Source organism: Rana temporaria, chromosome 8 (assembly GCF_905171775.1).
Source record: "Rana temporaria chromosome 8, aRanTem1.1, whole genome shotgun sequence".
NCBI classification, from domain to species: domain Eukaryota; kingdom Metazoa; phylum Chordata; class Amphibia; order Anura; family Ranidae; genus Rana; species Rana temporaria.
The window spans coordinates 68,600,464-68,626,931 of record NC_053496.1 but is presented as its reverse complement, the minus strand read 5'-3'; the positions used below and the strand labels follow the sequence as shown (position 1 = coordinate 68,626,931).

The 26,468-nt window shown below is 41.3% G+C and overlaps 1 protein-coding gene across 2 annotated transcripts in view; it reads left to right on the top strand.

Annotated features, from left to right (window-relative positions):
• Positions 1 to 26,468, top strand: part of STYK1 (serine/threonine/tyrosine kinase 1) — a 61,864-nt gene that overhangs the window by 16,616 nt on the left and 18,780 nt on the right. Inside the window, exons 2-5 of one of the 2 annotated variants that reach the window (XM_040361970.1) lie at positions 7,363 to 7,460; positions 9,064 to 9,192; positions 24,286 to 24,528; positions 24,805 to 24,986. In XM_040361970.1, coding sequence (XP_040217904.1) covers positions 7,391 to 7,460; positions 9,064 to 9,192; positions 24,286 to 24,528; positions 24,805 to 24,986 — 624 coding nt within the window. In that variant the 5' untranslated portion in view covers positions 7,363 to 7,390. The remainder of the gene's footprint in view (positions 1 to 7,362; positions 7,461 to 9,063; positions 9,193 to 24,285; positions 24,529 to 24,804; positions 24,987 to 26,468) is intronic. The other variant, XM_040361971.1, reaches the window with a different exon arrangement.

The following is a 26,468-nucleotide window of genomic DNA, read 5'->3' as shown; positions in this document are numbered from 1 at the left end:
AGTATGAGACGGGAGCGCACCTTCGGTAAAAGTAGCGTTTGTAATGGAGATAGCACATTTGTCACGCTGTAACAGTCTGAAAAGTGCAAATTGTCTCTTACCAAACTTTTACTTAACACGCAGTAACATGAGATTAGCAAAAGCAGCCCCAAGGGTTGTGCCAGTGGAATCGAACTTCCCCTGCCGTTGTATGTGTTGTACGCCACTGCGTTTGAGAACGAGGAGATTTGGTCTTGACAGTGTGTACGCAAAGAAAGCTTGTCAAGTTTCTCCACAAGCCTGACAAGGAACTCGTCGAGGAAAATGATGTTTCATTTACGACGAGTTCCTCGGTCGTGTGTACGAGGCCTAAGTATTCTTTAAACCAAATCTTTTTGCTTTAATTTCAGAGTAGTGATTAAAACACCCATCAAGATTTTTTTTCCCCATCTGTGTGCTATTGGGGAGATTTATCTTCACTTTCTATCCTGTAGCCACAGCAGAAAGTGAGAGGAAATCTCTCCAAACTCAAGAAAAGTCTCTCTTTGGAATAAGTGTTCACATTGGAGAAGTTACCCTCTATTCTATAAATGTAAAGTTATGCACTTGGGGACTAAGAATATGCATGCATCATACATACTAGGGGGAGTACAACTGGGGTCCGGGGAGATCCATAGTGGAGAAGGATCTGGGGGTTTTGGTAGATCATAAGCTCAATAATGGAATGCAATGCCAAGCTGCGGTTTCCAAAGCAAGCAAATCTTTTCTTGTATTAAGAGCGGTATGGACTCCAGAGAGAGAGAGATATCATTTTGCCCCTGTTCAAATCATTAGTAAGACCTCATCTGGAATATGCAGTTCAGTTTTGGGCAGCAGTTCTCAAAAAGGATATCGGGGAACTGGAGAAAGTACAGAGAGGGGCAACCAAACTGATAAGAGGCATGGAGGAGCTCAGCTATGAGGAAAGATTAGAGGAACTGAATTTATTTACTCTTGAGAAGAGGAGAATAAGGGGGGATATGATCAACATGTACAAATATATAAGGGGGCCATATAGTGAACTTGGTGTTGAGTTATTCACTTTACGGTCATCACAGAGGACAAGGGGGCACTCTTTACGTCTAGAGTAAAAGAGATTGCATCTCCAAATACGGAAAGGTTTCTTCACAGTAAGAGCTGTGAAAATGTGGAACAGACTCCCTCCAGGGGTGGTTCTGGCCAGCTCAGTAGATTGCTTTAAGAAAGGCCTGGATACTTTCCTAAATGTACATAATATAACTGAGTACTAAGATTTATAGGTAAAGTTGATCCAGGGTAAATCCGATTGCCTCTCGGGGGATCAGGAAAGACTTTTTCCCCTGCTGTAGCAAATTGGATCATGCTCTGCTGTTTTTTTTTTTGCCTTCCTCTGGATTAACTGTGGTTATTGAATTGGGTATATAGGATTGTACGATTTTTTTTTTTTTTTTTTTATGGTTGAACTGGATGGACTTCAGCCTGACTATGTAACTATGTAACTATTCTAGTTCTAGGGACAAATCAAAATTTTGGATTTTCCCACACTTTTTTACCCACATTTTTTTTTCCTGTGACAACGATCACCAGGACAAATATAGCAGATGAATCTATTCAATGGGGATAGCAATAGCAGTGACCCCTTATCACTGTATCCAATACTAAAAAAAAAATGGTTTTGGCTTTGGATACACTTTAAGACCACTTTCAGACTACTTCTAAACAAAAGATATTTTATATTTAAAGAGAAGTAGAGTGCTAAACCACAGACTTGTTTTATTGCACCCCCCCCCCCCCCCCGGCTTATTGGAGATATGGCCTCTTTACCACGTTTCCCTTGGTTTGTGTTTGTTTCTTTGTTTTCGCTTTATTGTTTTCCTTAAACCTCTTCTTAGATACTTTCTAGAGTTTGGTTTACAGTTACTAGTTTATGACTTCCTAACACTGGTCTATGACTTCCCAGGATGAAATGTGGTATCATTCCCAAACCTTGCGATATTTTACTAGCCTCACATGCAAAGAGATTATTTTTGCTAGTCATCATTGTTCAGTTATATTTGGCATGCCAGAGGTTCCAACCCTTTTACTTGCATGCTTGATATTGTTTGTTATTTTATATGTGTCATAGCAGATTACAGCATATTATTAGTTGCAAAGCACACAGTTTGGCATTCATCCTTGAAATATAAGGAAGAGCACAAAAAACAGGGCCCTAGCCTTAGACAAATTGTGACACACCAATTACCAGGATTTTTTTACCAGGAAGTTTAGGAAAATTTTTAAATGCATTCAAGTCAAAGGTAAAGGGGTTATAAAGGCTCGTGTTTTTTCCCCTTAATGCATCCTATGCATTAAGGTAAAAAAACACCTCGCTGTCACAGGCCCCTCAGCCCCCCGTTTTACTTACCTGAGCCCGTTCACCTGCTGTGTGCGTCCCCCGGCATCCTCTTCTCCACAGAATCTCTTTGTTGATTGGATAGATTGATAGCAGCGCAGCCATTGTCTCCCGCTGCTGTCAATCAAATCCAATGACGCGCCTGCCGGGGGGTGGGACTGAGTCATACACTCGGTGTCTATGGATGCCGAGTGGATGACGGGGAGCGCGCCCGCAAGCTAATCCCCTCAGGAGAGAGCTTCCCAGAGGGGGTTTGCTATTGCAGGGAACAGCCGAGACAGCCGCTGAGGGACCCCAGAACAGGAGGATCGGGGCCACTCTGTGCAAAACAAACTGCACAGTGGAGGTAAGTATGTTTGTTATTTAAAAAAAAAAAAAAACCATTACAATCACTTTAAAGGCAAAGATCATTCTAAATTATATTTAATTTGCGACTTTCTACTATATCCCCGATATTCTAATGGTGAGATTCTCCACCTTGTCATTGTAGGCCATAAGAAAAGTGTTCCTTTTTGGTACCTACAGTACATTTTACAGATAAATTTTTTTCTGCATTATATAGAATCCAACAGAATCCAGCATTGACTTTGAAGTAGCCTTTGGTCAAAAGGAATGGATGGTTGCACACCGAGTTACCACAGACATCTCCCCACTGTAATCCACAGACATCTCCCAACTGTAATATGGTCCACATCTCCCCCACTGTATAGGAAGATTAGTGCTTGCTTAGTCTTACCAGAGAAGGGTGATGACATTAGCGCGCCGCTCTAGGCTCACCTAGGCCGCCGCCGGGTGGACTAAGATGGCTGCCGCTCCAGGAGCTAGGCCGAAGTCGCGGTCTTTCCTATAGCCGAGGCAGCAGCGAAGCTCCGCGGAACATGTGGTGCGTCAATGCGCATATGGTGACCCATTCGAATCACGAGTCATTTACGATCTGTTGCACCACTAGTATCGATCAAAAGAATTTTGATCGATTAAAAAATTTTACGATTAATCGAGGAATTAATCTTTAATTTCCACAGCCCTAGTTATTACACATTGGACAATTGCATACCATTGGAAATCTAGAGTTGTACCCTTTCCACAAATATTAGCGAGAATAGAAGATATCAAGATCACGGGGAATATTTTCAATACAATTAATAATACCAAGAAAGCATTTAATATAAATTGGGATTCTTGGTTTAGCTACAAAACATCAACTAATGCAAATAATTCACATAAGACACCCCCATATGACTGTATCCTAATGTTATTTTTTAAATATCTTTTTTCTATTTTATTTTTTTCCTTCTTTTGTTATTTTTCTTCTATGATAATAATTATTTGAAGCAACGCTTAGTCATACATGATATGAGTTCACCATCTGTTTACAAGTTCACATCTTCAATGTACCCTTAATAGACTACTTCCCATATGTATGTTCTACCATTGTTGCTTCAAATACTTGTAAGAAATCCATTTTTTTCCACAAAAAATGTTTGTATTAAAAAAAAAAAGTGCAAACCAGCAAGGAAGTAGGGAGTAACGTGGCCAGCACACACCCTCAATTTCCAGGTCATACACAGGCCTAAACTTTAATACATACCTTAGGTTTTGTGAGTATGGCAGTTTTGTCAGTTTGGAGTAGTCAGCCCGATGACAAATGATTGCTAACTGGCTGACATATTAGTTTCTTCAATTTCTTTGTTTACTTTAAGAAGTGCATCATGAATGAAATCAAAATCGAGGTTTACCTGTTGAGTTGGAAAGAGCATGTTTGTATCTGTTTCTTTTGTCTATAAGAACAACCTGTAAATTGTCTCTATCTCTACATCTGTCATCCAGGTAGAATATCTGCTGACACTGTGCAAATAAAGGTAGATCCACATACATAATGTGTTTCCTGAAAGTGTCAAAGGTCACGTGACGTCTATAGATTTTCTTTGTGACATTTTCATTAACTTTAGTAAAACCTGGAGTAAACCGATACAGAGTAGGCATGTCCCTGTACACTCAATTTATGTGGTGTATAAAAAATAAATGGATTCTTGAAAGAGAATTGTTAAATTGTCTTCATAGAGACTTCAAGACATTCTGAGTGGTTTAACTTTGGACACATGAGCTGTTTACATTGTAACAGGAAGATGACCTATGCATATTGTATGAGGCCCTTCCACCCATGGCTATATAGATTTATTTATTCATGGCTTTGGGCTAGAAATCACAGTATTTTTGCTTTGGCTGGAGCATTCTAGTGATAGTTTCATGTAAAATTGTTATTATTTAAAAGTGTCACAACGCTGTATCATACAAGGCTTTCAAAAGAAGATCTGATGAGAAACATTTATGACATTTGGATTAATTTAATGAGACTGTTGTTTTGGATGCCCAAGGTTGTTTGGTCTACCACTTGCCAACTACCCTTTAGCAGTTTTACTGCTACAGGGCGGAAGCTGTGCGCTAATATTACGTATGTGTACGTGATCCAACACTACCAGGTAGGGGCACATCGGCACATGCCGATGATCAGGCAGAAAGACAGAACTGTGATCTGCCTATGTAAACAAGGCAGATTGCCATTCTGACAGCAGGGAAGGGATGGAATTTGTGTACTTGCTAAGTAAGGAATACATTATATTTCTTTTGCGTTCGGCTTTTTCCAGCGTATAGTTACCCCTGGGTCTATGAGGCGCAGCCAATGTTAAGCATGGCTGTCGTTCCCGCGACGAAATTTGAATTTTTTACGTCGTTTGCGTTAGTCGTTCGCGAATATTGATGGACGTAATTTACGGAAACGTCGAAACCAATGACGTCCTTGCGACGTCATTTGGAGCAATGCACGCTGGGAAAATTTCCAGACGGCGCATGCGCTGTTCGATCGGCACGGGGACGCGCCTGATTTGAATAGTACACTCCCCCTAGCCGTGGAATTTGAATTCCGCCGGGGGAATTTACGATACGCCGCCGCAAGTTTTGAGGTAAGTGCTTTCTGAATACAGCACTTGCCTCAAAAACTTGCGGCGGCGGATCGTAAATCAGATAGGTTACGCGGATCTAAAGATCCGCTAACCTATCTGAGGCCCCGTACACACGTCCGAGGAACTCGACGGGCAAAACACATCGTTTTGCCCGTCGAGTTCCTTGTGAAGCCGCCGAGGATCTCGGCGAGCCAAAATTTCCCATTGAACAACGAGGAAATAGAGAACATGTTCTTCCTCGGCCGAAAGTGTACACACGGCCGGGTTTCTCGGCAGAATTCAGCTCCGACCGAGTTTCTGGCTGAATTCTGCCGAGAAACTCGGTCGTGTGTACGGGGCCTCAATCTGGCCCTTGGTGTTTTTTTTTAGTCTTCTCTACAAATATGGGCTAGCATACAATTTCTTCTACTGGCTGAAAGAAAAAAAAAAAAAGAAAACAAATAAAAAAAGTAAAAAAAAAAAAAAAAGAAAGTAAAAAAAAAAAAAAATGACAAAAGCCTGTCTAAGCATGCCCAGTATGCATGAGGCATGAGAAAAAACATCCAGGTGTCATCAGCTTTGGGTCTGCATATAAACCGGGAATTCCCTAGGAATGAATAACGTCAGTAAGACCAAAGGTACACATATTCCAAGCATAAACAATGCAGGAGATCAAGTATGACTGGAATGGTTAAGTAGTAGTAATTTTGTGTGCACATGTAGGTTGTTATTTTACAAGACATTAATAAGTGTTTTTTTTTAATGTATTGTTATTACTTATCCCTTGACTTTGTTCTCATGATGAGGTAGCACGTTTTCATTTACATGAATAAATCTTATTGTGTGTCACAGAGAAATATTGAAAACCATTTTGTAAAGTTAATATATAAAAAAAGTGACTACACAGGCACATGTTTTTTTTCAGTTGTCTATTTATCTATGTCTATGTTAAAAATACCATTATGTCTTTATATAAGAATTACTGTCAAGTATATAGAAATAATTATTTGATATTTAATTAGAAATTATTAAATACATTCTATGGAATTAATTTAATATATAAATTAAAAATGTTGAGTTAATTATATATACTGCATAGTTAAAGTGTATATAAGCCTAAATCAATTTTTACAGTATGTTTTGGCATCATATGCCAGTCAGTATTTTTTTTACATGACTTCACGCAACAAGCTGACAACACAAAGCTACTGTCTCAAAATTCACAGCAGCATTTTCACCCTGTCAGACATTCTCTTTCAGTTGGCTCATAATGATAGACATGATTAGGTGCCCAAAAACACACTGAAGAAATGCTCATAGTTTATACATTGCTATATGAAGAACTATGGTCTCCCATTTAAAAAATAAATAAAAAGGTGCTGCAACACTTAATTTTAAAAGCATCTGCACTTAAGCCTCGTACACACGACCGGTTTTCCTACCAGGAAAACTGCCAGGAGAGCTTTTGGCCAGGAAAACCGTCCGTGTGTATGCTTCCTCACAGTTTTCCTGACAGGAAAACTGCTGGGAATCCCTGCGGAAAAATAGAGAACCTGCTCTCTATTTTTCTGCCGGGATTACCGGCGGTTTTAAACCCGGCAGTTTTCCTATGGGGAAACACCGCGAGGAAGCATACACACGGCCGAGATTCCCGGCTAAAGCTCTCCTCGCAGTTTTCCAGACGGGAAAACCTCTCGTGTGTACACGGGGAAACTTACCGAGGAGGTTCTCGGGTTTCCCGACGGGATTCCCGGCGGTTTTAAACCCGGCAGTTTTCCTATGGGGAAACACTGCGAGGGAGCATACACACGGCTGGGATTCCTGGGCAAAGCTCTCCCCGCAGTTTTCCAGACGGGAAAACTTCTTGTGTGTACATGGGGAAACTTACCGAGCAGGTTCTCGGGTTTCCCGTCGAGATTCCCAGCAGACCTTATACCGCCGGGAATCCCGGTCATGTGTACAGGGCTTCTCAGTCTTCTCTTAGTCCCTCTGCAAAGTCCCACAATGTAACTTTGTGTTTTCCTGACTATGCAGGCTTTAACCAATAACCCAGCAGTCAAAGATGGATGACCAAAAGATCCGACTTCCAGCTCGAACTTTACTGGAATGTTCCAGTGGTGACAAGCTCTGCAGTAAGTTGGAGATCTCTGTTTTGAATTCATATATATTATATATATATATTTTAATCAAAATTTTGTAAGTTGCATCTTTTTTTTGTCATTTTAGCTTGTAAAGAATGACAGAACAGTCAGGCCCCGTACACACAACCGAGGAACTCGACGTGCCAAACACATCGAGTTCCTCGTCAAGTTCAGGGTGGAAGCCGCTGAGGAGCTCGGCGGGCCAATGAGGAAATAGAGAACATGTTCTCTTTTCGGCCCGACGAGTTCCTCGATGGGTTCCTTGCTGAAAAGTGTACACACGACCGAGTTTCTCGCCAGAATCCAGCTCCGACCGAGTTTCTGGATGAATTCTGCCGAGAAACTCGGTCGTGTGTACGGGGCCTCAGAGACAGTTATAAAAGCTATGGAGATGTGTTGGCATGTTATGAACGCTTAGGGCCTGTTCACACCAGATACAGTTGGATGTGTTTTTGAGAACATTCCCACTGCATAGTCAAAAGTCCAGATTATCCTATGGGCAAATTCATAACATTACTAACTATACATGCATAACATAAATAGTATTAATAAATATATAATAAGTGGCAACAATGCAAAACGTCTAATCACCACCCGTATGGTGAGTGGTTGCCTATAAATGTGTCACAACAGAACATGCATGAAACAAAACATAAATGAGTCCGTTACAATATAACAGTGAATAAAGTCCATATAAAGTGCATAGTAGTGCTCAGATATTCTTCTATTCGTGTTGAGCAAGTAAAGAAATGGTTTCCACCTTCACCACTTAAGGAACACCACAATTGTGCTAATAAGGATGGCACCTTACCAGATGTCGTTGACCTTATTCGTTAGAAAAAAGGTCAAATTGGGCTTTGTTGTCACTAAAGGACAAACTATGGCAAGTAATCCCTTTATTCCTTGGATGCAGCTTGGCTTAAGGCGTCATTAAGCGTGGCAAAAAAGAGAAAGAAGAGGCCGCCATAGCATAATATCATTTATTTAAAAAACTTAAAATAACACAGTGCCAAGTGGCTCCTTACTTGGAAAGTGCCCACGTCCCGGCACTGAGGCTGTACGGCTTTTAGGTCGGATAGAAAGATGGGTGCTCGCTGGGGAAGCTGGCGTGCGTTCCACCTCTGGCATCAGAGAACCAGCAGACCGGAAGTTGATGCTGTGCGTGCCCAGGTACCACCCCAGTGGCGGTACCTGGGCACGCACAGCATCAACTTCCGTCTCACAAGATTGCAACACATATAAATGACCAAATTACATGGTACTGTGGTATCATGCGTTCTGCTGCACACAAATGCTAAGTGTTTGCAATGTGCATTTGGGGTGCCCTTACAAAATGTATTGGTACCCAAAGCAGATTGCAAAGACATTGTGTTTTGAAAATGGTGCGAGAAGCACACACAGAATGTGCCTTTCCCGTGCTGCGTTCTGTTGTGAACCGGTCCTAATGCTTGGCCAGGGAAACTAACATAAAGTAGAATATAGATGGATGCACAGTATATTGAAGTACCAAAGATAAAGATTGCTACTTTCTTTGATTGGCAAGTCAACTTATAATAACTACAACCATTCAAATTTCTTATTCATTCTTTTATAGCTGCCCAAACTTATCAGTATGAGGTGATTGTGGTGCCTGTCTTCCTAGTTGGGATTACTATCATTCTGCTTGTCATTATTTTGTGGCTTCGGTACCGAGGATGGAAATCCACAAGGAAACAACCTCAAGGTAATTTCATTCTCTGCTGTGAACGCACCATAACACCCCCCCCCCCCCAAATAAAAATTGCATTCTTACATTTTTGGTAATATGGAAAGATGCATGTGTGTGTAATAGCAGATAAGCAAGCCGCTCACTGCCGTTAGCTGTCAATCACGAGCAAAACAGGCCTGACGGGAAACTAGTCTCTCAGATTTCTTCATCAGGCTCCCCCCACACCACAACAAATGTTGTCTTCTATGCACCTATGTGTGTGTGTGTGTGACAGGTGCAATGGGACGGCTGGGAGCTCAGCATTACTGAGCTGCGCTGAGGAAGGAGTATCCAGTTTCCAACAGGTACATGAATCTGTCACAAGCCCCGACAATTATGGTGCAGAAGGCAAACAGAATAAACCAGGGGTAGTATCACTGCTCCATATCAAGTTGACAAATGCAAATAAAAATCAACATTCAAACCCTTGAGCTAAATAGTGTCTAAATCTGCAATCTGGCACCATTCTTTCACTTTGACATAGGAAATATTACTTACTATTTATCCTTTTTACTTGTATGAGTATAAGTTAAAAAAAGGAACCTTTCCCCTTCATGCTGGAGTCCTGTAAATGTGAAAGGCATGAAAATTAAAGCGTTTGTTATCCCAACACTTCATATTCCTGATATGTGCCTGCTGTACCATGTACTTGTATGAGAAAGTATCCTGTTCACTTTGTATTGCTTCCTTTATTGAAATCCCTGGTGTTCCTGTACCAGCTATCACTACTTTTGGAGGATTGTAAGTCTAGTTCTATCTCAAAATGCCCCAATGTTTTCTTCACAATGTTATATTTTCTTGTTCAAGAAAGTATGAAACAGATGGTATCCATGCCCTTAACTGCAGTCTGCTCACATAATTTGTAACAAAAACATCTTTGCCATTCTGAAGCTGCCCTCCAACCACTTTGCATATTATTTTATATATACTGATTTTGTACTTGCCAAATATGCTGCAGAAATCTCCCTCCACTAAGTCTGGCTGCAGCCATTTTAACTGTGGGCAGCTAAAGCTGCTGCCTGTTCACTTCCTGGATTTACACAACCATACACACAGGGGACAAGTCCTGGGAGAAAAATTATAGGCTCATATGCATAATTACTAAACTGCATGTTTTTTTTTTTTTTTAAGCAAGTTCTTTCTGAATCCCGCCATAACTCGCGGCAGACCTCCGCAATGTCTCCTGGGAACAGTGACAAAAGCTCCCAGGAGACATTGCGGCATTGAGGAAGTGACAGAATACCCGCACACTACACGATTAAAGGAGTTGTAAAGGTAAAAGTTTTTTTACCTTAATGCATCCTATGCATTAAGGTAAAAAAACATCTGACAGCACCGCCCCCCCCCCCCCCCCCCGAGCCCCCGTTTTACTTACCTCACCGTTCGAAAGTCCCGGGCGCGTGCTTGTCGTCCTGCTCGGTTCCCAGCCTGGCCGTTGATTGGCTAGGCTGGGCGGATTGATAGCAGTGCAGCCATTGGCTGGCGCTGCTGTCAATCACAGCGGATGACGCGGCGCGCCGGGGGGCGGGGCCGAGTGATACAGTCGGCGGCTATGGCCGCTGCTGTATCACGGGAGCGCGCTCGCAAAAGCTTTCCACCATGCGAGGGAGCTCGCATGAACGTGGAAAGCTTTTGCGAGGAGGAGCCGAGACAGCCGCCGAGGGACCCCAGAAGACACGGATCCGGGTCACTCTGTGCAAAACGATCTGCACAGTGGAGGTAAGTAGAACATGTATGTTATTTAAAAAAAAAAAAAATTGTACCTTTAGTGTTCCTTTAATCCATATACAGGAAGCGGCCAGTAAAATAAAGGATTACTAAGGTTCGCCTGCCCCTGACAGTGACTCGAGCTGGGCATCACCGCTTAGTGAAGGATTGGCTCAGGTGGCTCGGCTGCTCTCGGCTGCTTTAGTCCTGCAAAGGAAACTGAGTTCCTGCTGTAAAAAAAGTTGCGAGGCCTCAGGCCAGCCGGCCCAGAGGCTGCCAAACAGCTCACACATCCCTGAGGCCAGGAGGGACATTAGGTCAGGATCGGAAGACCAACCCCACCAAACGGAGTCTGTCCCTTAAGTACTCCTCCCCAGAATGCACAGCGGGTTGACCACGCTCCCTGAGCTGCTTCTGAGAAAGAGATATCCAATACATCCAGCCTGCTGCCTTTCCAACTTTGACCTGTGGTAACAGCGACACCCACCATCAAGGGGACAATTGTTCAACCCAGCTGAACTGAAACAGAACCAACAATTTAGCATAATTATTCTAAACTACAGCTCAGGCAACTAGAATTTAACATATAGCGCATACTCAATGGGAGAATGGCGCTACACAAGTAATATGGATACATAGTAGTAAGGTTTAATTTCCATGTCTTTCATGTTCAGAGTGCTCCAGCAAGATTTTTAATAAATCATCAAATTGGTAAAAAGCTACATATTATGGGATATATCACTTGCCAAAGTGTGTTTATAGTGTACATATTAAATACCAGTGTGGGTTGTACTATGTGGAGGAGCCAACACAGAAAACAAAGGACAGGTTGGCCAAACATGAATATTCCTTTCAAAGCACCACAGTTGGAATTACCCATGGCGTGATATTGTATACAACATAATAATTCAATGTCTCAATTGAGATTTCTAATCATTGATCACATCCCTCAATCATGCCGAGGAGACAATAGAGAGCTACGGCTGCAATGCAAAGAAGAGCAGTGGATTGCAGATTTTCTATTTTAATATTTTATTACATTTTATGTACATTACAAAAAAAGGATATAGTGCATCTCATATTAAAACCTTACACACACAAACATAAACCCGCAAAACGTGTTACTTAGAGCCGGTTCACACAGGGGCAACATAACTTCCAGCACGACTTTGGGAGGCAACTTGGACACGACTTGAGTATGAATCATCAGGCAACTTACAAGGCAACTTCAAGTTGCCTCCAGGACAGGAGGCTTTCCAGTGGCCAATCAAACAACAATCAGCTCTGTGGGAGGGAGGGGTAGGGAGGGGTTTGCCTGAGAAATGTATGTTATCTTCCTATATTGTTGCTTCAGTTAAGACAGTGATCTGACTTCTGAGGCGACTTCTATTGAAATCAATGAGTACAAGTTGCCTACAAGTTGCCTAGAAGTCGGATTGAAGTAGTACAGGAACCTTTTCTGAAGTCGGAGCGACTTCAGCAGTGTGTATTAAGACGGCTCCATTCACTTCCATTGATTTTCTCAACCACGCGACTTAGGACGACTTCGGGCAACTTCAAGTCAGATCCCAGGTCGCCCCTGTGTGAACCGGTTTTAAGTTTCATAAACAACCTAAGGCCTCGTACACACGACCGAGGAACTCGACGGGCGAAACACATCGTTTTCCTCGTCGAGTTCCTTGTTAGGCTGTCGAGGAACCCGACAAGGCAAGTTTCTCCATTTCCGTCGAGGAAATAGAGAACTTGCTCTCTTTTTGGCTCGTGGAGTTTCTCGACAGTTTCCTCAACGAAAATGTACACACGACCGGTTTCCTCTGCAAAAAAATATCTCCCAGCAAGTTTCTTGCTGTTTTTTGCCGAGAAACTCGGTCGTGTGTACGAGGCCTAACAGTGGTACAAATTCAAATCACCATTTACAACTTATTTATTGAGTTTTTTAACACAAACAATGTTCTAGGCTTGGTGGTCAGTGGTAGAATTGGGCCCCATCACTGGTATTAGTTGGAGGAATGGTGCCAGATCATTGGTGTCAGTGGGAGGAATAGTTGAGTTATTCACTTTACGGTCAACACTGAGGACAAGGGGGCACTCTTTACGTCTAGAGGAAAAGAGATTTCACCTCCAAATACGGAAAGGTTTCTTCACAGTAAGAGCTGTGAAAATGTGGAACAGACTCCCTCCAGAGGTGGTTCTGGCCAGCTCAGTAGATTGCTTTAAGAAAGGCCTGGATTCTTTCCTAAATGTACAGAATATAACTTGAGTATTAAGATTTGTAGGTAAAGTTGATCCAGGGTAAATCCGATTGCCTCTCGGGGGATCAGGAAGGAATTTTTTCCCCCTGCTGTAGCAAATTGGATCATGCTCTGCTGGGGTTTTTTGCCTTCCTCTGGATCAACTGTGGGAATGGAGTTGGGTGTATAGGATTTTACTGTGTTTTTTATTTTTGTTTTTTTATTTTTTGTGGTTGAACTGGATGGACTTGTGTCTTTTTTCAACCTGACTAACTATGTAACTATGTGTTTATTAGTGGTAGGAATAATGTTCCATCATTCGTGTCAGAGGAAGGAATAGTGTCCTATTGTTGATGTCAGTGAAAGGATTAATGCCCCATGGTTGCACCCTTGGGAGGAATAGTGCACCACTTTTACTGTCAGTAGATTGAGTGGTGCCTCATTGTTGGTGTCAGTGGGAGGAATAGTGCCTCATGTCAGTGGGAGGTACAGTGCCTCAAGGGTTGGATAAAGGCAAGCAAAGGAGCAGATCAAGCCCATGGGCCACAGTTTGGAAACCACTGCTCTAAAGCACTATACTAAGCAGTTGCCCTTATAAAACATTGGGATTGATTTATTAAAGGCAAATAAACTGTGCACTTTGCAGTTGCTCCAGAGCATAGTAAATGAGCATAAGCTCTGCTGACTTGCATAATCCAATCACGTGCAAGCAAAAATGCTGTTTTTTTTTTTTTTCTTTTCGTTTTCCTTGCACGTAATTGGGTATTCTTAGCAAAGTGAAGCTTCATCTCATTTGCTAAGCTATGGAGCAACTGCACAATATATTTGCCTTTAGTAAATCAACCACACTGTGTCAGTAATTAGGAAGGCAATACCTATCCAGCAGCATACAATATGTAATATACAAGGTTCACCCACATAATAAACATACATGTCCCTACTGAGAGGAAGAGGGACATGAATGAGGCTCTGGGGTCACATGACTGCTGTAAAACACATAAAAAGGTTAAAGTGGAGTTCCACCCTCATTTATTCCCCCCCCCCCCCAAAAAATGAAAAAAAAAATAGAATTTCTTATTTTTTTTATACTCACCGGAAAGGGCTGTTGCTATGTGGAACTAGCTCCTCTGCCTCTTCCTCCACCGCGGTGGTCTTCTTCCTTGTTTTCCATCGTGATGTCTTCTGGTGAATGAGCCGCGCTGCCTTCTGGGAACTGTGTGTATCCCAGGAGGCACCTGCCCATTCAAAAAAAGCTATGAAGCAGTGAAGCCGTAAGGTCAGGATGGAGGTGCCAGGACCGAGCGGTCGCTGTCAGGGGCCCATCATCGCAGGCGCCTAGGACAGGTAAGTGTTCTTATTAAAAGTCAGCGGCTACAGTGTTAGTAGCTGTTAACTTTTAAAAATAAATAAATCGCGGGTGGAATCCTGCTCTAAAGCGGTGTTTCACCCTAAAAAACAAGTTTCTATGATAACATCAAGCATACTAGCGCGAGCTACAGTATGCCTTTCTTTTTTTTTTTGCGCCGTACTCACAGTTTACTGCCGTAATGAAGTTTCAGACTCCCCGCGGGGAATGGGCGTTCCTATGCACAGGGAAGATGATTGACGGCCGGCTATGGCGCGTCACGCTTCCCGAAGATAGCCGAAATAGGACTTGCCTCTTCACGGCGCTATACGGCGCCTGCGCACAGACATCGGAGCTGACTGCGCAGGCGCCGTGAAGAGGCAAGTCCTATTTCGGCTATCTTCGGGAAGCGTGACGCGCCATAGCCGGCCGTCAATCATCTTCCCTGTGCATAGGAACGCCCATTCCCCGCGGGGAGTCTGAAACTTCATTACGGCAGTAAACTGTGAGTACGGCGCCAAAAAATTAAATAAAGGCGTACTGTAGATCGCGCTAGTATGCTTGATGGCATCCTAGAAAAAAAAATGTTTTTTTAGGGTGAACCCCCGCTTTAAATAATCTTCATTCTTTAAAAAATGTAATGCAAATGTATTTATTTATGACACTTCCCATATTAACATGAACTTTTATTCTAGTGTGTTCACAAATACTTTATATCAGTGATGGGAATTTGGATCTAGCAATAAACAGAGAGCAAGGTGACACGTACAGTAACCCCATACATTCAAACAGAAGTGGTTTTTAATACATGAAATCCTGACAGTACCCACACAAAGTTAGTAATGAGGTATTCTTGTGCAAAACTGGAGAGTCCAAAATCTGGTGCAGCTCTGCATAAAAACCAATAAGTTTCCAGTTTTTTTTTTTGTCAATGCCGAACTGGACAAGCTGAAGTTAGAAGCTGATTGGTTACCATATGCACATCTGCACCAGATTTTGCACTCCCCAGTTTTAGTAAATCATACCCCATTGACACAGACTGGCATCTAGCCATAGATCACATGCAATACTGTTTAGTGACTTTATGGAGCAGGCTTTGCATCAATTTTAAATTAGGCGTGCAAGATTGCTCTTGAGACAATATAAAAATTATTTAGTCTTAAATATGTAATGGTCAAGAAGAAAATACCTAAAACAGAGGCTTTATGTTAGTGAAAGGACATTATTATTCTCACAAAGGAAGTATATCCAACCGTAGCAGGGCTAAACCGTATCTGTGCTCACTGAAAAATATGTAAATGCAGCCTCGCCTGTGTTTTAAAGTTGAAAGATGACTCTGGAATTTTGGAATGTTGCTGTCATACTCTGCAAAGCTCGTTTGCCAGATTTAGAAACAAACATACTGTACATTTTTTGTATTACTAGTATTAGGTGTATGTAGCGTGTTTTTTTTTTGGGGGGGGGGGGGGTTGTTCTAAAAGCTTAAAGCACACCTGTCATGTATTGATACAAATGTATTGACATGTCTAACTTGACATATCATTCTTTCCTGCTTCCTGTTTCAGATGCTGGATCCCCCTCCCCACACACACACCCCCCAATAACAATATACAACATTTCTGAAACTTTGTATTAGCATAGGGCTAGGTGTTCCCCAACACCCCTTGGGCCAGATCCACAAAGAAATTACGCCGGCGTATCTATTGATACGCCGGCGTAATTTCAAAATTCCCACGTCGTATCTTTGTTTTGAATCCTCAAAACAAGATACGACGGCATTGCGGCTTGATCCGACAGGCGTACGTCTTCGTACGCCTTCGGATCTTAGATGCAATTTTTCGGCAGCCGCTAGGTGGCGTTTCCTTCGAAATCCGCGTTGAGTATGCAAATTAGCTATTTACGGCGATCCACGAACGTATGTCGGCCCGGCGCATTTTTTTCCATCGTTTGCGTTCGGCTTTTTCCGGCATATAGTTAAAGCTGCTGTTCTGAGGCATACTCAATGTTAAGTATGGCCGTCCTTCCCGCGTACAATTTTTTATTTTTTGCGTCGTTTGCGTAAGTAGTTCGCGAACAGGAATTTGCGTAGAATGACGTCACCATCGTAAGCATTGTCTGGTTTCGGTTTAATTTCGAGCATGCGCACTGGGATACCCCCAGGGACGGCACATGCGCAGTTAAAAAAAAACGTAGTTTACGTTGGGTCACAACGTATTAACATAAAACACGCCCCCCATCACTTCCATTTGAATTCCGCGCCCTTACGCCGCAACAGATACGCTACGCCGCCGTAACTTAAGGCGCGGATTCGTTGTGGATTCAAACAAAAAAGAAAGTAAGTTACAGCGGTGTAGCGTATCTTAGATACGCTGCGCCCGGCGCAGATGTATGTGGATCTGGCCCATAATGTTTAAATCTGTGGGTTGCTCAGACACAATGCAGTGCAATATTAGAAGTAGAGGGAGGGGTTTAAAACACCAAATCATATGTCCAATAACTTATTAATATTATCATTATTATTATACAGGATTTATACAGTGCCAACAGTATACGCAGCACCTTACAATATAAAGAGGAACAGTATGATTATAATACAGTTCAATACAGAAGGAATAGGAGGGCCTTGCTCATGGAGCTTACAGTCTACGGGGAGGGGGAAGAGGTACAAGAAGGTAATAGCTGCAGAGGATGATTTGATGAAGGTGACTGGGGTATGAGATTTCAAGGATCGCCTAAAGGCGGACTGGGTAGGAGCTGACCAGACATATTGGGGTAGGGGGTTCCAGAGGATGGGAGAAGCTGTGGAGAAGTCCTGGAGGTGAGCATGGGAGGAGGTAACAAGGGAGGTCTTGGGAGAAGCAGAGGGGACCATTTGGGTGATATCTGCAGAATAGGTTGGGTATTTAGCTGGGGGTGATGTTGTGGATGGCCTTTTTTTCCTTGAGCGTAAAGTACTGTTTTATAAGGTGGGTACCAAGTGGCATCAGAATGCCCCTGCTATTTAACATTTCCAGGTCATGACCCTGGAAAGTATAGAAGCCACTAGATCAACATGAGAAGTCAGAAACAGCTGGCTCTATATTCTGTACAGGTTTTCTTTAGTATGTCAGTTGAGCTGAATGCTGACATTTTTTTAGGGACCCTATCAGGGTGTTAGTCATCTATCACAGTCAAGGTTCCTATCCATCGATGTAGGGTGCCATAGTTAGACCTGGGGCAGACATGTTACTGTGTTGTAGAGATGTGCTCTTCCTAATATCTAACATGGTTTCCTGAAGATAGACAGTGACAGACCCCAGTGCTGGAAACCTTAACTCAAGGTAACAGCCATTGTGACTGGTTCTTTTATGGCATCGAGAGTCATAAAGTGGTTAAACTGCAGGCTGAACAAGCAATTCTGTAAATATGTAAAGAAGTTAGGACTAGGCCTGATGACCTTCAAGATAAAAAGCAGAGGAACATTTTCTCATCTATTATCTATTTCTAATGTCTGCTAGATTGCCTCTACAGAGAACATAGTCATTTGCACAGACGGGCAAATCACTTATCAGTTGCAATGAGAGATGAAAGATATGAAAATTTTTCTCTCAATCCCTTTACCAATAAGACTGCCAACACCTGCTCAGCCTTTCAATCTAACTTGTGCAAATTGTATGCTCATTTAAAGAAAAGCAAGAGGCAAAAGGGACAACATTTTAAGTGCTGCGGAGTCTTTATAAAATGTTAAAAATTGTATATGAGTAATAGTAAGTGATGTCAAAACTTTCACAAGCGTATTGCTATTTGTTAACAGTACACCTCCAGAATATTCTTAGAATTTTAGAACAAGATAGAAAGAAGGCCTACAACAATCTAGTTATTATATAAATATTGGTTAAGAATACATGGTATATACATTTGTGTTTACCTTTATATTCTCCGGAAGAAAGATCAGTATTCTTTTATACCTGTCTAAAATGTATAATCCTACTAAAACATATGCATCCTAAAATTTGAAACCCTACTAATCCTAAAATTGATGCATCCTACTGTGTTCCTATTAAAACCAGTGGAAGAACTTGCTGGACCTTTTAAGGGCTGCACAGTATAATACTGGAGTGAGAGGAGCTTAAATGTATAGTGTGTGCCGGGCATGGCTAGGATTTATTTCTTGTTTTTATTGGTGAAAACATTAGCAATGTTTTTGATGCTGGAAACACAGGGAAGTTGGCTGTGGTCAGTATGAAATCTGAACTGTATTATTGGTTCTTCTTGCATGTACAAAAAAACAATTGAGGCTATCTTTCCTAAGCAACAGAAAAATTAGGACTACTATCCTTATGGGACAGCAGTCAGGAAACCCTTAAAGTGGAGTTCCACCCATAAATATAACATTACATCAGTAGTTTAAAAAAAATGTCATTAGTCCTTTACAAATTTTTTTTTTTTTTTTTTTAGATGGCTTCAAAGTGTTGTTGCTAGGCAGAATAGTTAATCTTCCCACTTCCTGCACCTAGGTGCTTAATGCTTCCTAACCTACACCGCACAGACTCCTGGGAATGTAGTGGGTGTAACTTTCCAGGAGTCTGTGCACTCCCCAGTCTCAAAGAATCATGTGACTTGGACAGCACAGGTGCTGAAACCTGATCTGACACTGCTTGTGCAGCACTGAGCATGTGCGAGATTTGCAAGGCTGAAATCCAGGAAGTCATACAGTCTGGCTTCATGATGCCCACACTTAAGATGGCCTCAGTCAATTTCTATTTTAAAAAAGTGTCTAAATGCTGTAACAACCTAACAAAACGGACCTTAGTTTACAGACTAACTTTACTAGAATACATTAACCTCCCTGGCGGTAAACCCGAGCGTGGATCTTCTATGCTAGGATCGGTATCCCCGAGTCACGCTCGGGGTGGACGTGCAGAGTGTGCAGCGGCGCGGCTTACCTTTCGCTGGATCCACAGGCAAGTTACTTACCTTGTCCCTGGATCCAGCGATGCCACCCTGCTGTGTGAGCGAGCGGGACCTCCTTGCTCGATTCACAGTCTCCCCGTGTGCCGCCGATCTCCGTTCCCTGCGACGTTACGACGCACGGGAGCGGAGAACGGCGCCAAATTCAAAAAAGTAAACAAACACTTTACATACAGTATACTGTAATCTTATAGATTACAGTACTGTATGTAAAAAATACACACCCCCCTTGTCCCTAGTGGTCTGCCCAGTGTCCTGCATGTTCTTTTATATAATAAAAAATGTTCTTTCTGCCTAAAAACTGTAGATTGTCCAAAAGTGTCCCTTTATGTCAAAAATGGTTTTAGATCAGCTAGAAAACAGTGATAATAAATTACAATCACTTGCAGAATTGTGCGATAGCGATTTGTGGGGAAATTCGTCATAAAAATAAATAAATAATGACAGCGACAATTCTGCAACTGAGCAAAATTTAGTGATTTTGAGTTGATTACATTATTGAATACTTTTTATTATAATTATATTATTATTTGTTATAATTATTTATAATTATTTATTATATTATAATTTATAATTTTGTTTTAAAAAAAAATCATACCCGGGATGCCTACAAGACTCTTGCTTGGTCAGATTTAAGTGAGTTATTTCTAAAAATTACAGGCCTACAGTATAAAACGCCAAATTTCCTTGCAAAATAATTGTACCGCTTTTGGTACGTAATTCCAGACAGAATCATACCGCCAGGGAGGTTAAGCTTGTGTATTACAGGGGTATTTATATATAAAAAGTAAAACTCCGCTTTAAACAAAAAACGTAACCTGAAGAATAAAACACAGACAACTGTTGGAATTAATAAGGCCATGGCCGTATTATTATTGGTTTTAAAATAGTGGATAAATTCATCACAGTATAACTCAAATATATAAAATTTAGCACAACCTAGCCACTACGACTCAGGCTGCATAAAAAATATTTCAGAATAAATAACTTCCCATATAAGAAATTCAAAACTTTGCAATAAATAGGTGACACCACCACATAAAAATAGCCGTGACCTAAGGGGAGGGGGGGGGCACCACATCTCTGTCTCCTGAGGCGACTGAGCCTGACTCGACAGAACCCCCTTTTCATAACCCTTTTAGGGATCTGGAATCAACTGGTTTCTTTTAAAAAAGGTGTGCAACTTGGCAGTGGTCACCTGTATTTCCCAACCAAGCCACGTGAATCTCTAAAAGTCTCCACTGAGAGCCACAGGCTCCCCAGGGGAGACTTGAAACTGCCTGTTTCTACCGCTGTCCCATGAGGAAAGGGGGGAATTGAAACCGTCTCCCTCCTTTTCCTATCAATATATTTTATATACAATTATGTAGAGAGTATGACCTTAGTGAAAATAATGTTTTTCTTTTAATGAATAAATATATGTTGAATAAAGTTAGTTTTTAGTAATACTATAGCATTTCTTTTGGGTTAGTTTGTCAAATTACCTAGAGTACCAATTAAAATATTATAATAAGCTGTTCGGTTTACAATTGTTCTTTGTCCTTAGTCACCAAAGGATGTAATCCAGCCTCCTAAACTAATGACATTACACAGCTAGTTTGATTGTTATTCACCTGTAAAGGTTACCATAGAAAAAAGTTTGTTTGTCAGAAGCCTATTAATAAGATGTCATTCAATCATAACATGGAATCCTTTATTCCTATTTGGTTCACAAGCATACAATACCTGAACTATTGTAGAAGGCAAGTGAAAATATAAGTGATACTTAGAGAAGAAAATGTGGTGAGAAAAGCTACTAGAGAAGATTGAATGCCAATACCCACTAAAAGCTACTCTGAAGCCTCGTACACACGACCGAGGAACTCGATGGGCGAAACACATCGTTTTCCTCGTCGAGTTCCTTGTCAGGCTGTGGAGGAACTCGACAAAGCAAGTTTCTCCATTCCCGTCGAGGAAAAAGAAGACATGCTCTCTTTTTGGCTCGACAGGATCCTCGACAGTTTCCGCGTCGAAAAATGTACACACGACCGGTTTCCTCGTCAAAAAAAAAATCCCAGCAAGTTTCTTGCTGGTTTTTGCCAAGAAACTCGGTCGTGTGTACGAGGCTTGAGTGTCTTTAAAGTAGTATTAAACGCTATTTAAAAATAAATAAAAATAATCTGAGATAAAACGAAAAATTAAAAATAATTCTGCTACTATTTAATTTGTGATACCATGTATATGAATTTCTTAAAAATTAAAAATAGAGCTAAATTCAAATCAAAACATATACTACAATGTGCAAATTTAAATATATAGCGTCAAATTAAAATAATAAAATAATACATTCAATATGTATTTAATAAAATGTATATATATATATATATTAAAGTGCTATGTGCAAATTGTAAGCCAAGCCCACAAAAAGCCACCAAGTCATTTGAAGCAGACGATTCCAAGGGAAAAAGTAAATTCTTATTGATATTCCACTTAGTCAGCTAGTCCCTTGACGAAACACATAGGGGCCAGGGGTTGGTCACGTGACCAGTCATTGGCATGTGACCAGCCTCTCCCCTAATCATGGAAAGCTCTCTGCAGCATAACGTAGAAAGAAAACTGTGGGAAAAACTGGCAATGAATACCTGGTAAAATGCAGACGCAATATGGAGTAAACCCTAAAGAGCATAAAGCAGACAAAGATATCCGCTCTCCATTATAGATGGGTTATATAAGGTCTTCCAGATGCATTTCCTTGGTCAGCTTTCTTTCCACCATCGAGTTTTACTTCTCCTGCTGCAGTCTCCAGAATAAAAATAAATGACAATCAGAAGATGAGCAAAAATTCCTTGTAAGAACTGTGACAGACTTGATATGGTAATTGTGACACAGAGAAATATAAGATGTCAGCAAGTAAACCAACTCTCAATTATCTATCCAAATATATTTTTTGAGCTGGGTCATCCTTTAATGTTCATCTGTTTGTCTGGCCTAAAGATCCTGTCCTTTACAACTGTAATATGTGACTCTTCACCTAATAATGTATGTAAATTAATATTTTTTTTAGTTCTGGATAGTGTAGGAAATGGTTATAACCAGGGCTTTTTTTCAGGGGGAACTTGGGGGAACTCAGTTCCACCACCTTTGGCTCAGACCCTTTGGTGCCTGCTCACCACAATCACTTGTAAACACAGACGTCTGGTTTCTGTGTTTACAAGTGACAGCTCTGCACTCTGTGTGTAACCCCCCTAAACTCTGCAACCTGTATGTAATGTAATCCTGGTATTTAATGCCCCTTTAAGACCCTTCTAGTGTTTGTGAAATCTGAACGGTGTCGTGGTTGAGTTCCTGCACCTATTTTCTGAGAAAAAAAGCTCTGGTTATAACACCTATTATGTTTTTTTCTGTCTCTGTTTCCTTTTACTTCCTATCCCAGAAGCACTACAGGAAGTAAACACAGATCCCTCTGAGGAAGGGGAATATATCCCTTTTTAGACAGTATTCACCAAACAGGTTTACCCCTTGGGAGATTTTCCCTCACTTCCTTTTCCTATGTTACTGACAAATTTTGCATTTCCAAGCATTTTCTGTACCGGAGTCACTGGTAGCCAATTAAATTTACTAACTTCACTGAATGGTATAGGAATAGTTAATTTCCCAAAATGCGATGGCAAAGTTAGGTACTATGGGCCAGATTCACAAAAGAGATACGACGGCGTATCTCCTGATACGCCGTCGTATCTCTGTTTCTAACTATGCGACTGATTCATAGAATCAGTTACGCATATATAGGCAGAGGATCCGACAGGTGTAATGGACTTACACTGTCGGATCTTACGATGCAGTACCGCGGCCGCCGCTGGGGGGAGTTCGCGACGTAAACCAGTGTCGGGTATGCAAATTAGGAGTTACGGCGATCCACAAAGCTTTTTCCCGTCGTTACGTCGTCGCGAGTGTTAGATTTCCGTCGCAAAGATGTGCACTTTTAACATGGTGTAAAAGTACTCCACCATGTTAAAGTATGCCTGTCTTTGCCACGTCGCTTTTGAATTATTTTAAAAAAAATTAATTTTCCCGGCGCAACTCTTTTTTCACGTCGCGATTCACAAAACGTCGGCGCGTCGTAATTTTGCACAAAGCACGTCGGGAAATTTGCGAGGGGAGCATACGCAGTACGTCCGGCGTGGGAGCGCGCCTAATTTAAATGGTACCCGCCACATTTGAATTGGACCGCCTTGCGCCGGACCTGTTTACGATACACCGCCGCAAATTTCCAGGTAATTGCTTTGTGGATCGGGCACTAAATCGGAAAAATTGCGGCGGTGTAACGTAAACCGGTTACGTAAAATTTCGCCCGCTCTACGTGAATCTGGCCCATTGTAATTAGACACAGGTTGATTTATTAAAACTGGAGAGTGCAAAATCTACTGAAGCTGTGCATGGTGGCCAATCAGCTTCTAACTTCAGCTTGTTCGATTAAGCTTTGACAATAAATCCTGGAAGCTGATTGGTTTCTATGCAGAGCTGCACAAACTTTTGCAGACTGAGGAAAGTATGACATTTTTTTAGGAATGCCTAATGAAGAGAGATTTTGTGAGTTAAAGATAATTGGCTTCATGGAAGGCCAACAGATCTGGGTGCCAGCAAAGTACACTATATATGCCTTTTTTGTCTTGTGCCTCTGATTTATATATAATTCTACCCATGGAAGAGATCCCAATAAAAAAGCGCAGCAAGTAGTATACATGAGATTCTCCAATTCCCCAATTTTTTTTAGGTAATATCAGAGGTACGCCTTTGCACTTAAAATTATGTACTCTTGCACTAGACACTGACCTTATCTTCTGTATCTCTGTGTAGGTCATCTTATCCAGCATAGCCTTGGAGTTGTAAACTCAGGGATCTCATTGGATGAACTGTCCTTGGAGGATGTGCTTAAAAAAAAGGATCCTTCTCTTTTAGCACTGGAGACACCATGGGAGAGAATAAGACAACCCATGCAGCTAATGGGGGAAGGAAGATTTGGTCCCCTCTACAAGACTGACCTGAAAGGGCAAGATGCCCTCTCAGAAAATAGAGAAATTGTTTTGAAACAACTGAAAGGTAGGTGCATAAAAAACATACTGTAGAGAATATTTAGAAATACATGTGCATGTTTGAAGTAATTTAACCAAAACTAGAAATCTGAAACTAGAAAAAAGTTTTATGCATAAGGTGTTAAAGGGTTTCTCCACTTTCAGTATAAATGTTCTATAGGCTATCTTGCACCTTAAATGTTGTCACCTCTAGTACTATCATGGTAGATATATACAATAATTTGATTTATTATATTTTTTACAACTGCTCATTTTAATTCCATATTTTTTGCCAATTTCTTAGGCAATGCTGAGCCAAAAGATGTCCGTGATTTCCTGCAGAGGGCAGCATTTCAGGCCTGGTTGGGCACACACCCTTACTTGGTGGACATGGTTGGGTGCTGTTCTAATCAGAAGCCTTACTATATGTTGCTGGAGTGTGTGGAGCCGGGGTCACTTTTGCAGTTTCTCTGGGACTGTCGGAGGGTAAGGAAAAAACATACTGTTTGTGTGTTCGCTAACTAAATCAGTTTCCAAACTACATTTATCCTTTAGTATCAGTGGTAGATCCTTCTCTCACATGGTGACCTTTTAGGTGTTCATTCTAGAGATAATACTTAAAGCTTCCACAGATTTTGGGATTTTGACAGCACCTTTAATGTTAACAACAAACGTACGAACAAAGGGCAATAATTTGTGACAGATTGAAAAATGATATCATTAAGGGACGGAAGTACTAATTTAAACACAAAGAAAACATTGTAGAAAATTATAGAAAAACTTTAGTAGATAATGGTGATTTTATAAACCTCTCAAAAAATACAGTAATCATGGTCAAGGTTTATATTTTAAAGTAAAAAAAAAAATATGCCCGTACAAACAGGCAAGACAGCCATTTTCTTCTTTTAGTTTCTTTGATGATCTGTTTTTTGATTTTTCTTTTCAAATTGGAATGTCACAAAATGCCATTCCATTCTTCTCTATTCATGGCAGTGCAATTCCTTGTGGTATAGTGCGTTACAAAATGCTGCGGTTAAAATAAAGTAGTGCATTTCCTGTTCCTCATACCACTGCAATGCACAGCAGTGTGAATCGAACAAAGAGAGACTGTCTTGTTCATGTGTTGGGACGGTGCTGTGTGTTGCCATGTGTTCAGCACCTCAAAGCGCCTGGTGTTAATATGCCTTAATTGTTATTTTAGCTAGTAACAGTGTTTCAACCTTCACAGACTTGATTGGTTAGTAAAATGATAGCAGTGAGATCTGGATTTCACTTACAATATGTGACCCCTTGACCTCCAGAAGATTTACCCTGCTTCATGACCCGGCCACTTTTTGCGATACGGCACTGCTTTATTTTAACTGACAATTGCGCGGTCATGCCACGCAGTACTCAAATAAAATATATGTATTTTTTTCCCACAAATAGAGCTTTCTTATGGTGGTGGTAGACTAGGTGTTCTAGATTGTTAAGATTGGTGGGATCCAGCGAGGGCTTTTTAAGTATAGGGGTGAGCAGTGCATGTTTTAGAAGGTTGGAGAATACGTCATTAGAGAGGTTGACATTGCAAATGTGAGTTAGAGAATGTAGAATAGAGCAAGGCTGTGATTGTAGTAGTTTCAAGGTAATGGGGTCCAGGAGTAAGTGGTTATGTTGGCAAAAGAAAAAAGTATAGCAACCTCCTCCATGGCAACAGGGTTTTAAGACGGAAGTATTGAATGTGCGTGTGTGCACAAAATGGAGATTTCATCAGGTATTGCATCAATATTTTTGAAGTGATTGACATTCTCCTGGGCAGTGAGTGAGTTAGTGGGTGGAGGCAGTAGAAGACAAAGTAGAGAGAGTTAAAGGTAGACATAAGTTGATGCGTCTGCATTGGGGGGTGTTATTGAGATTGATAAAATAGGTCTGTTTTGTAGTGCAAAGGCAGGAATTGTATTATTGCAGGGCACATTTGCAATGGCCACA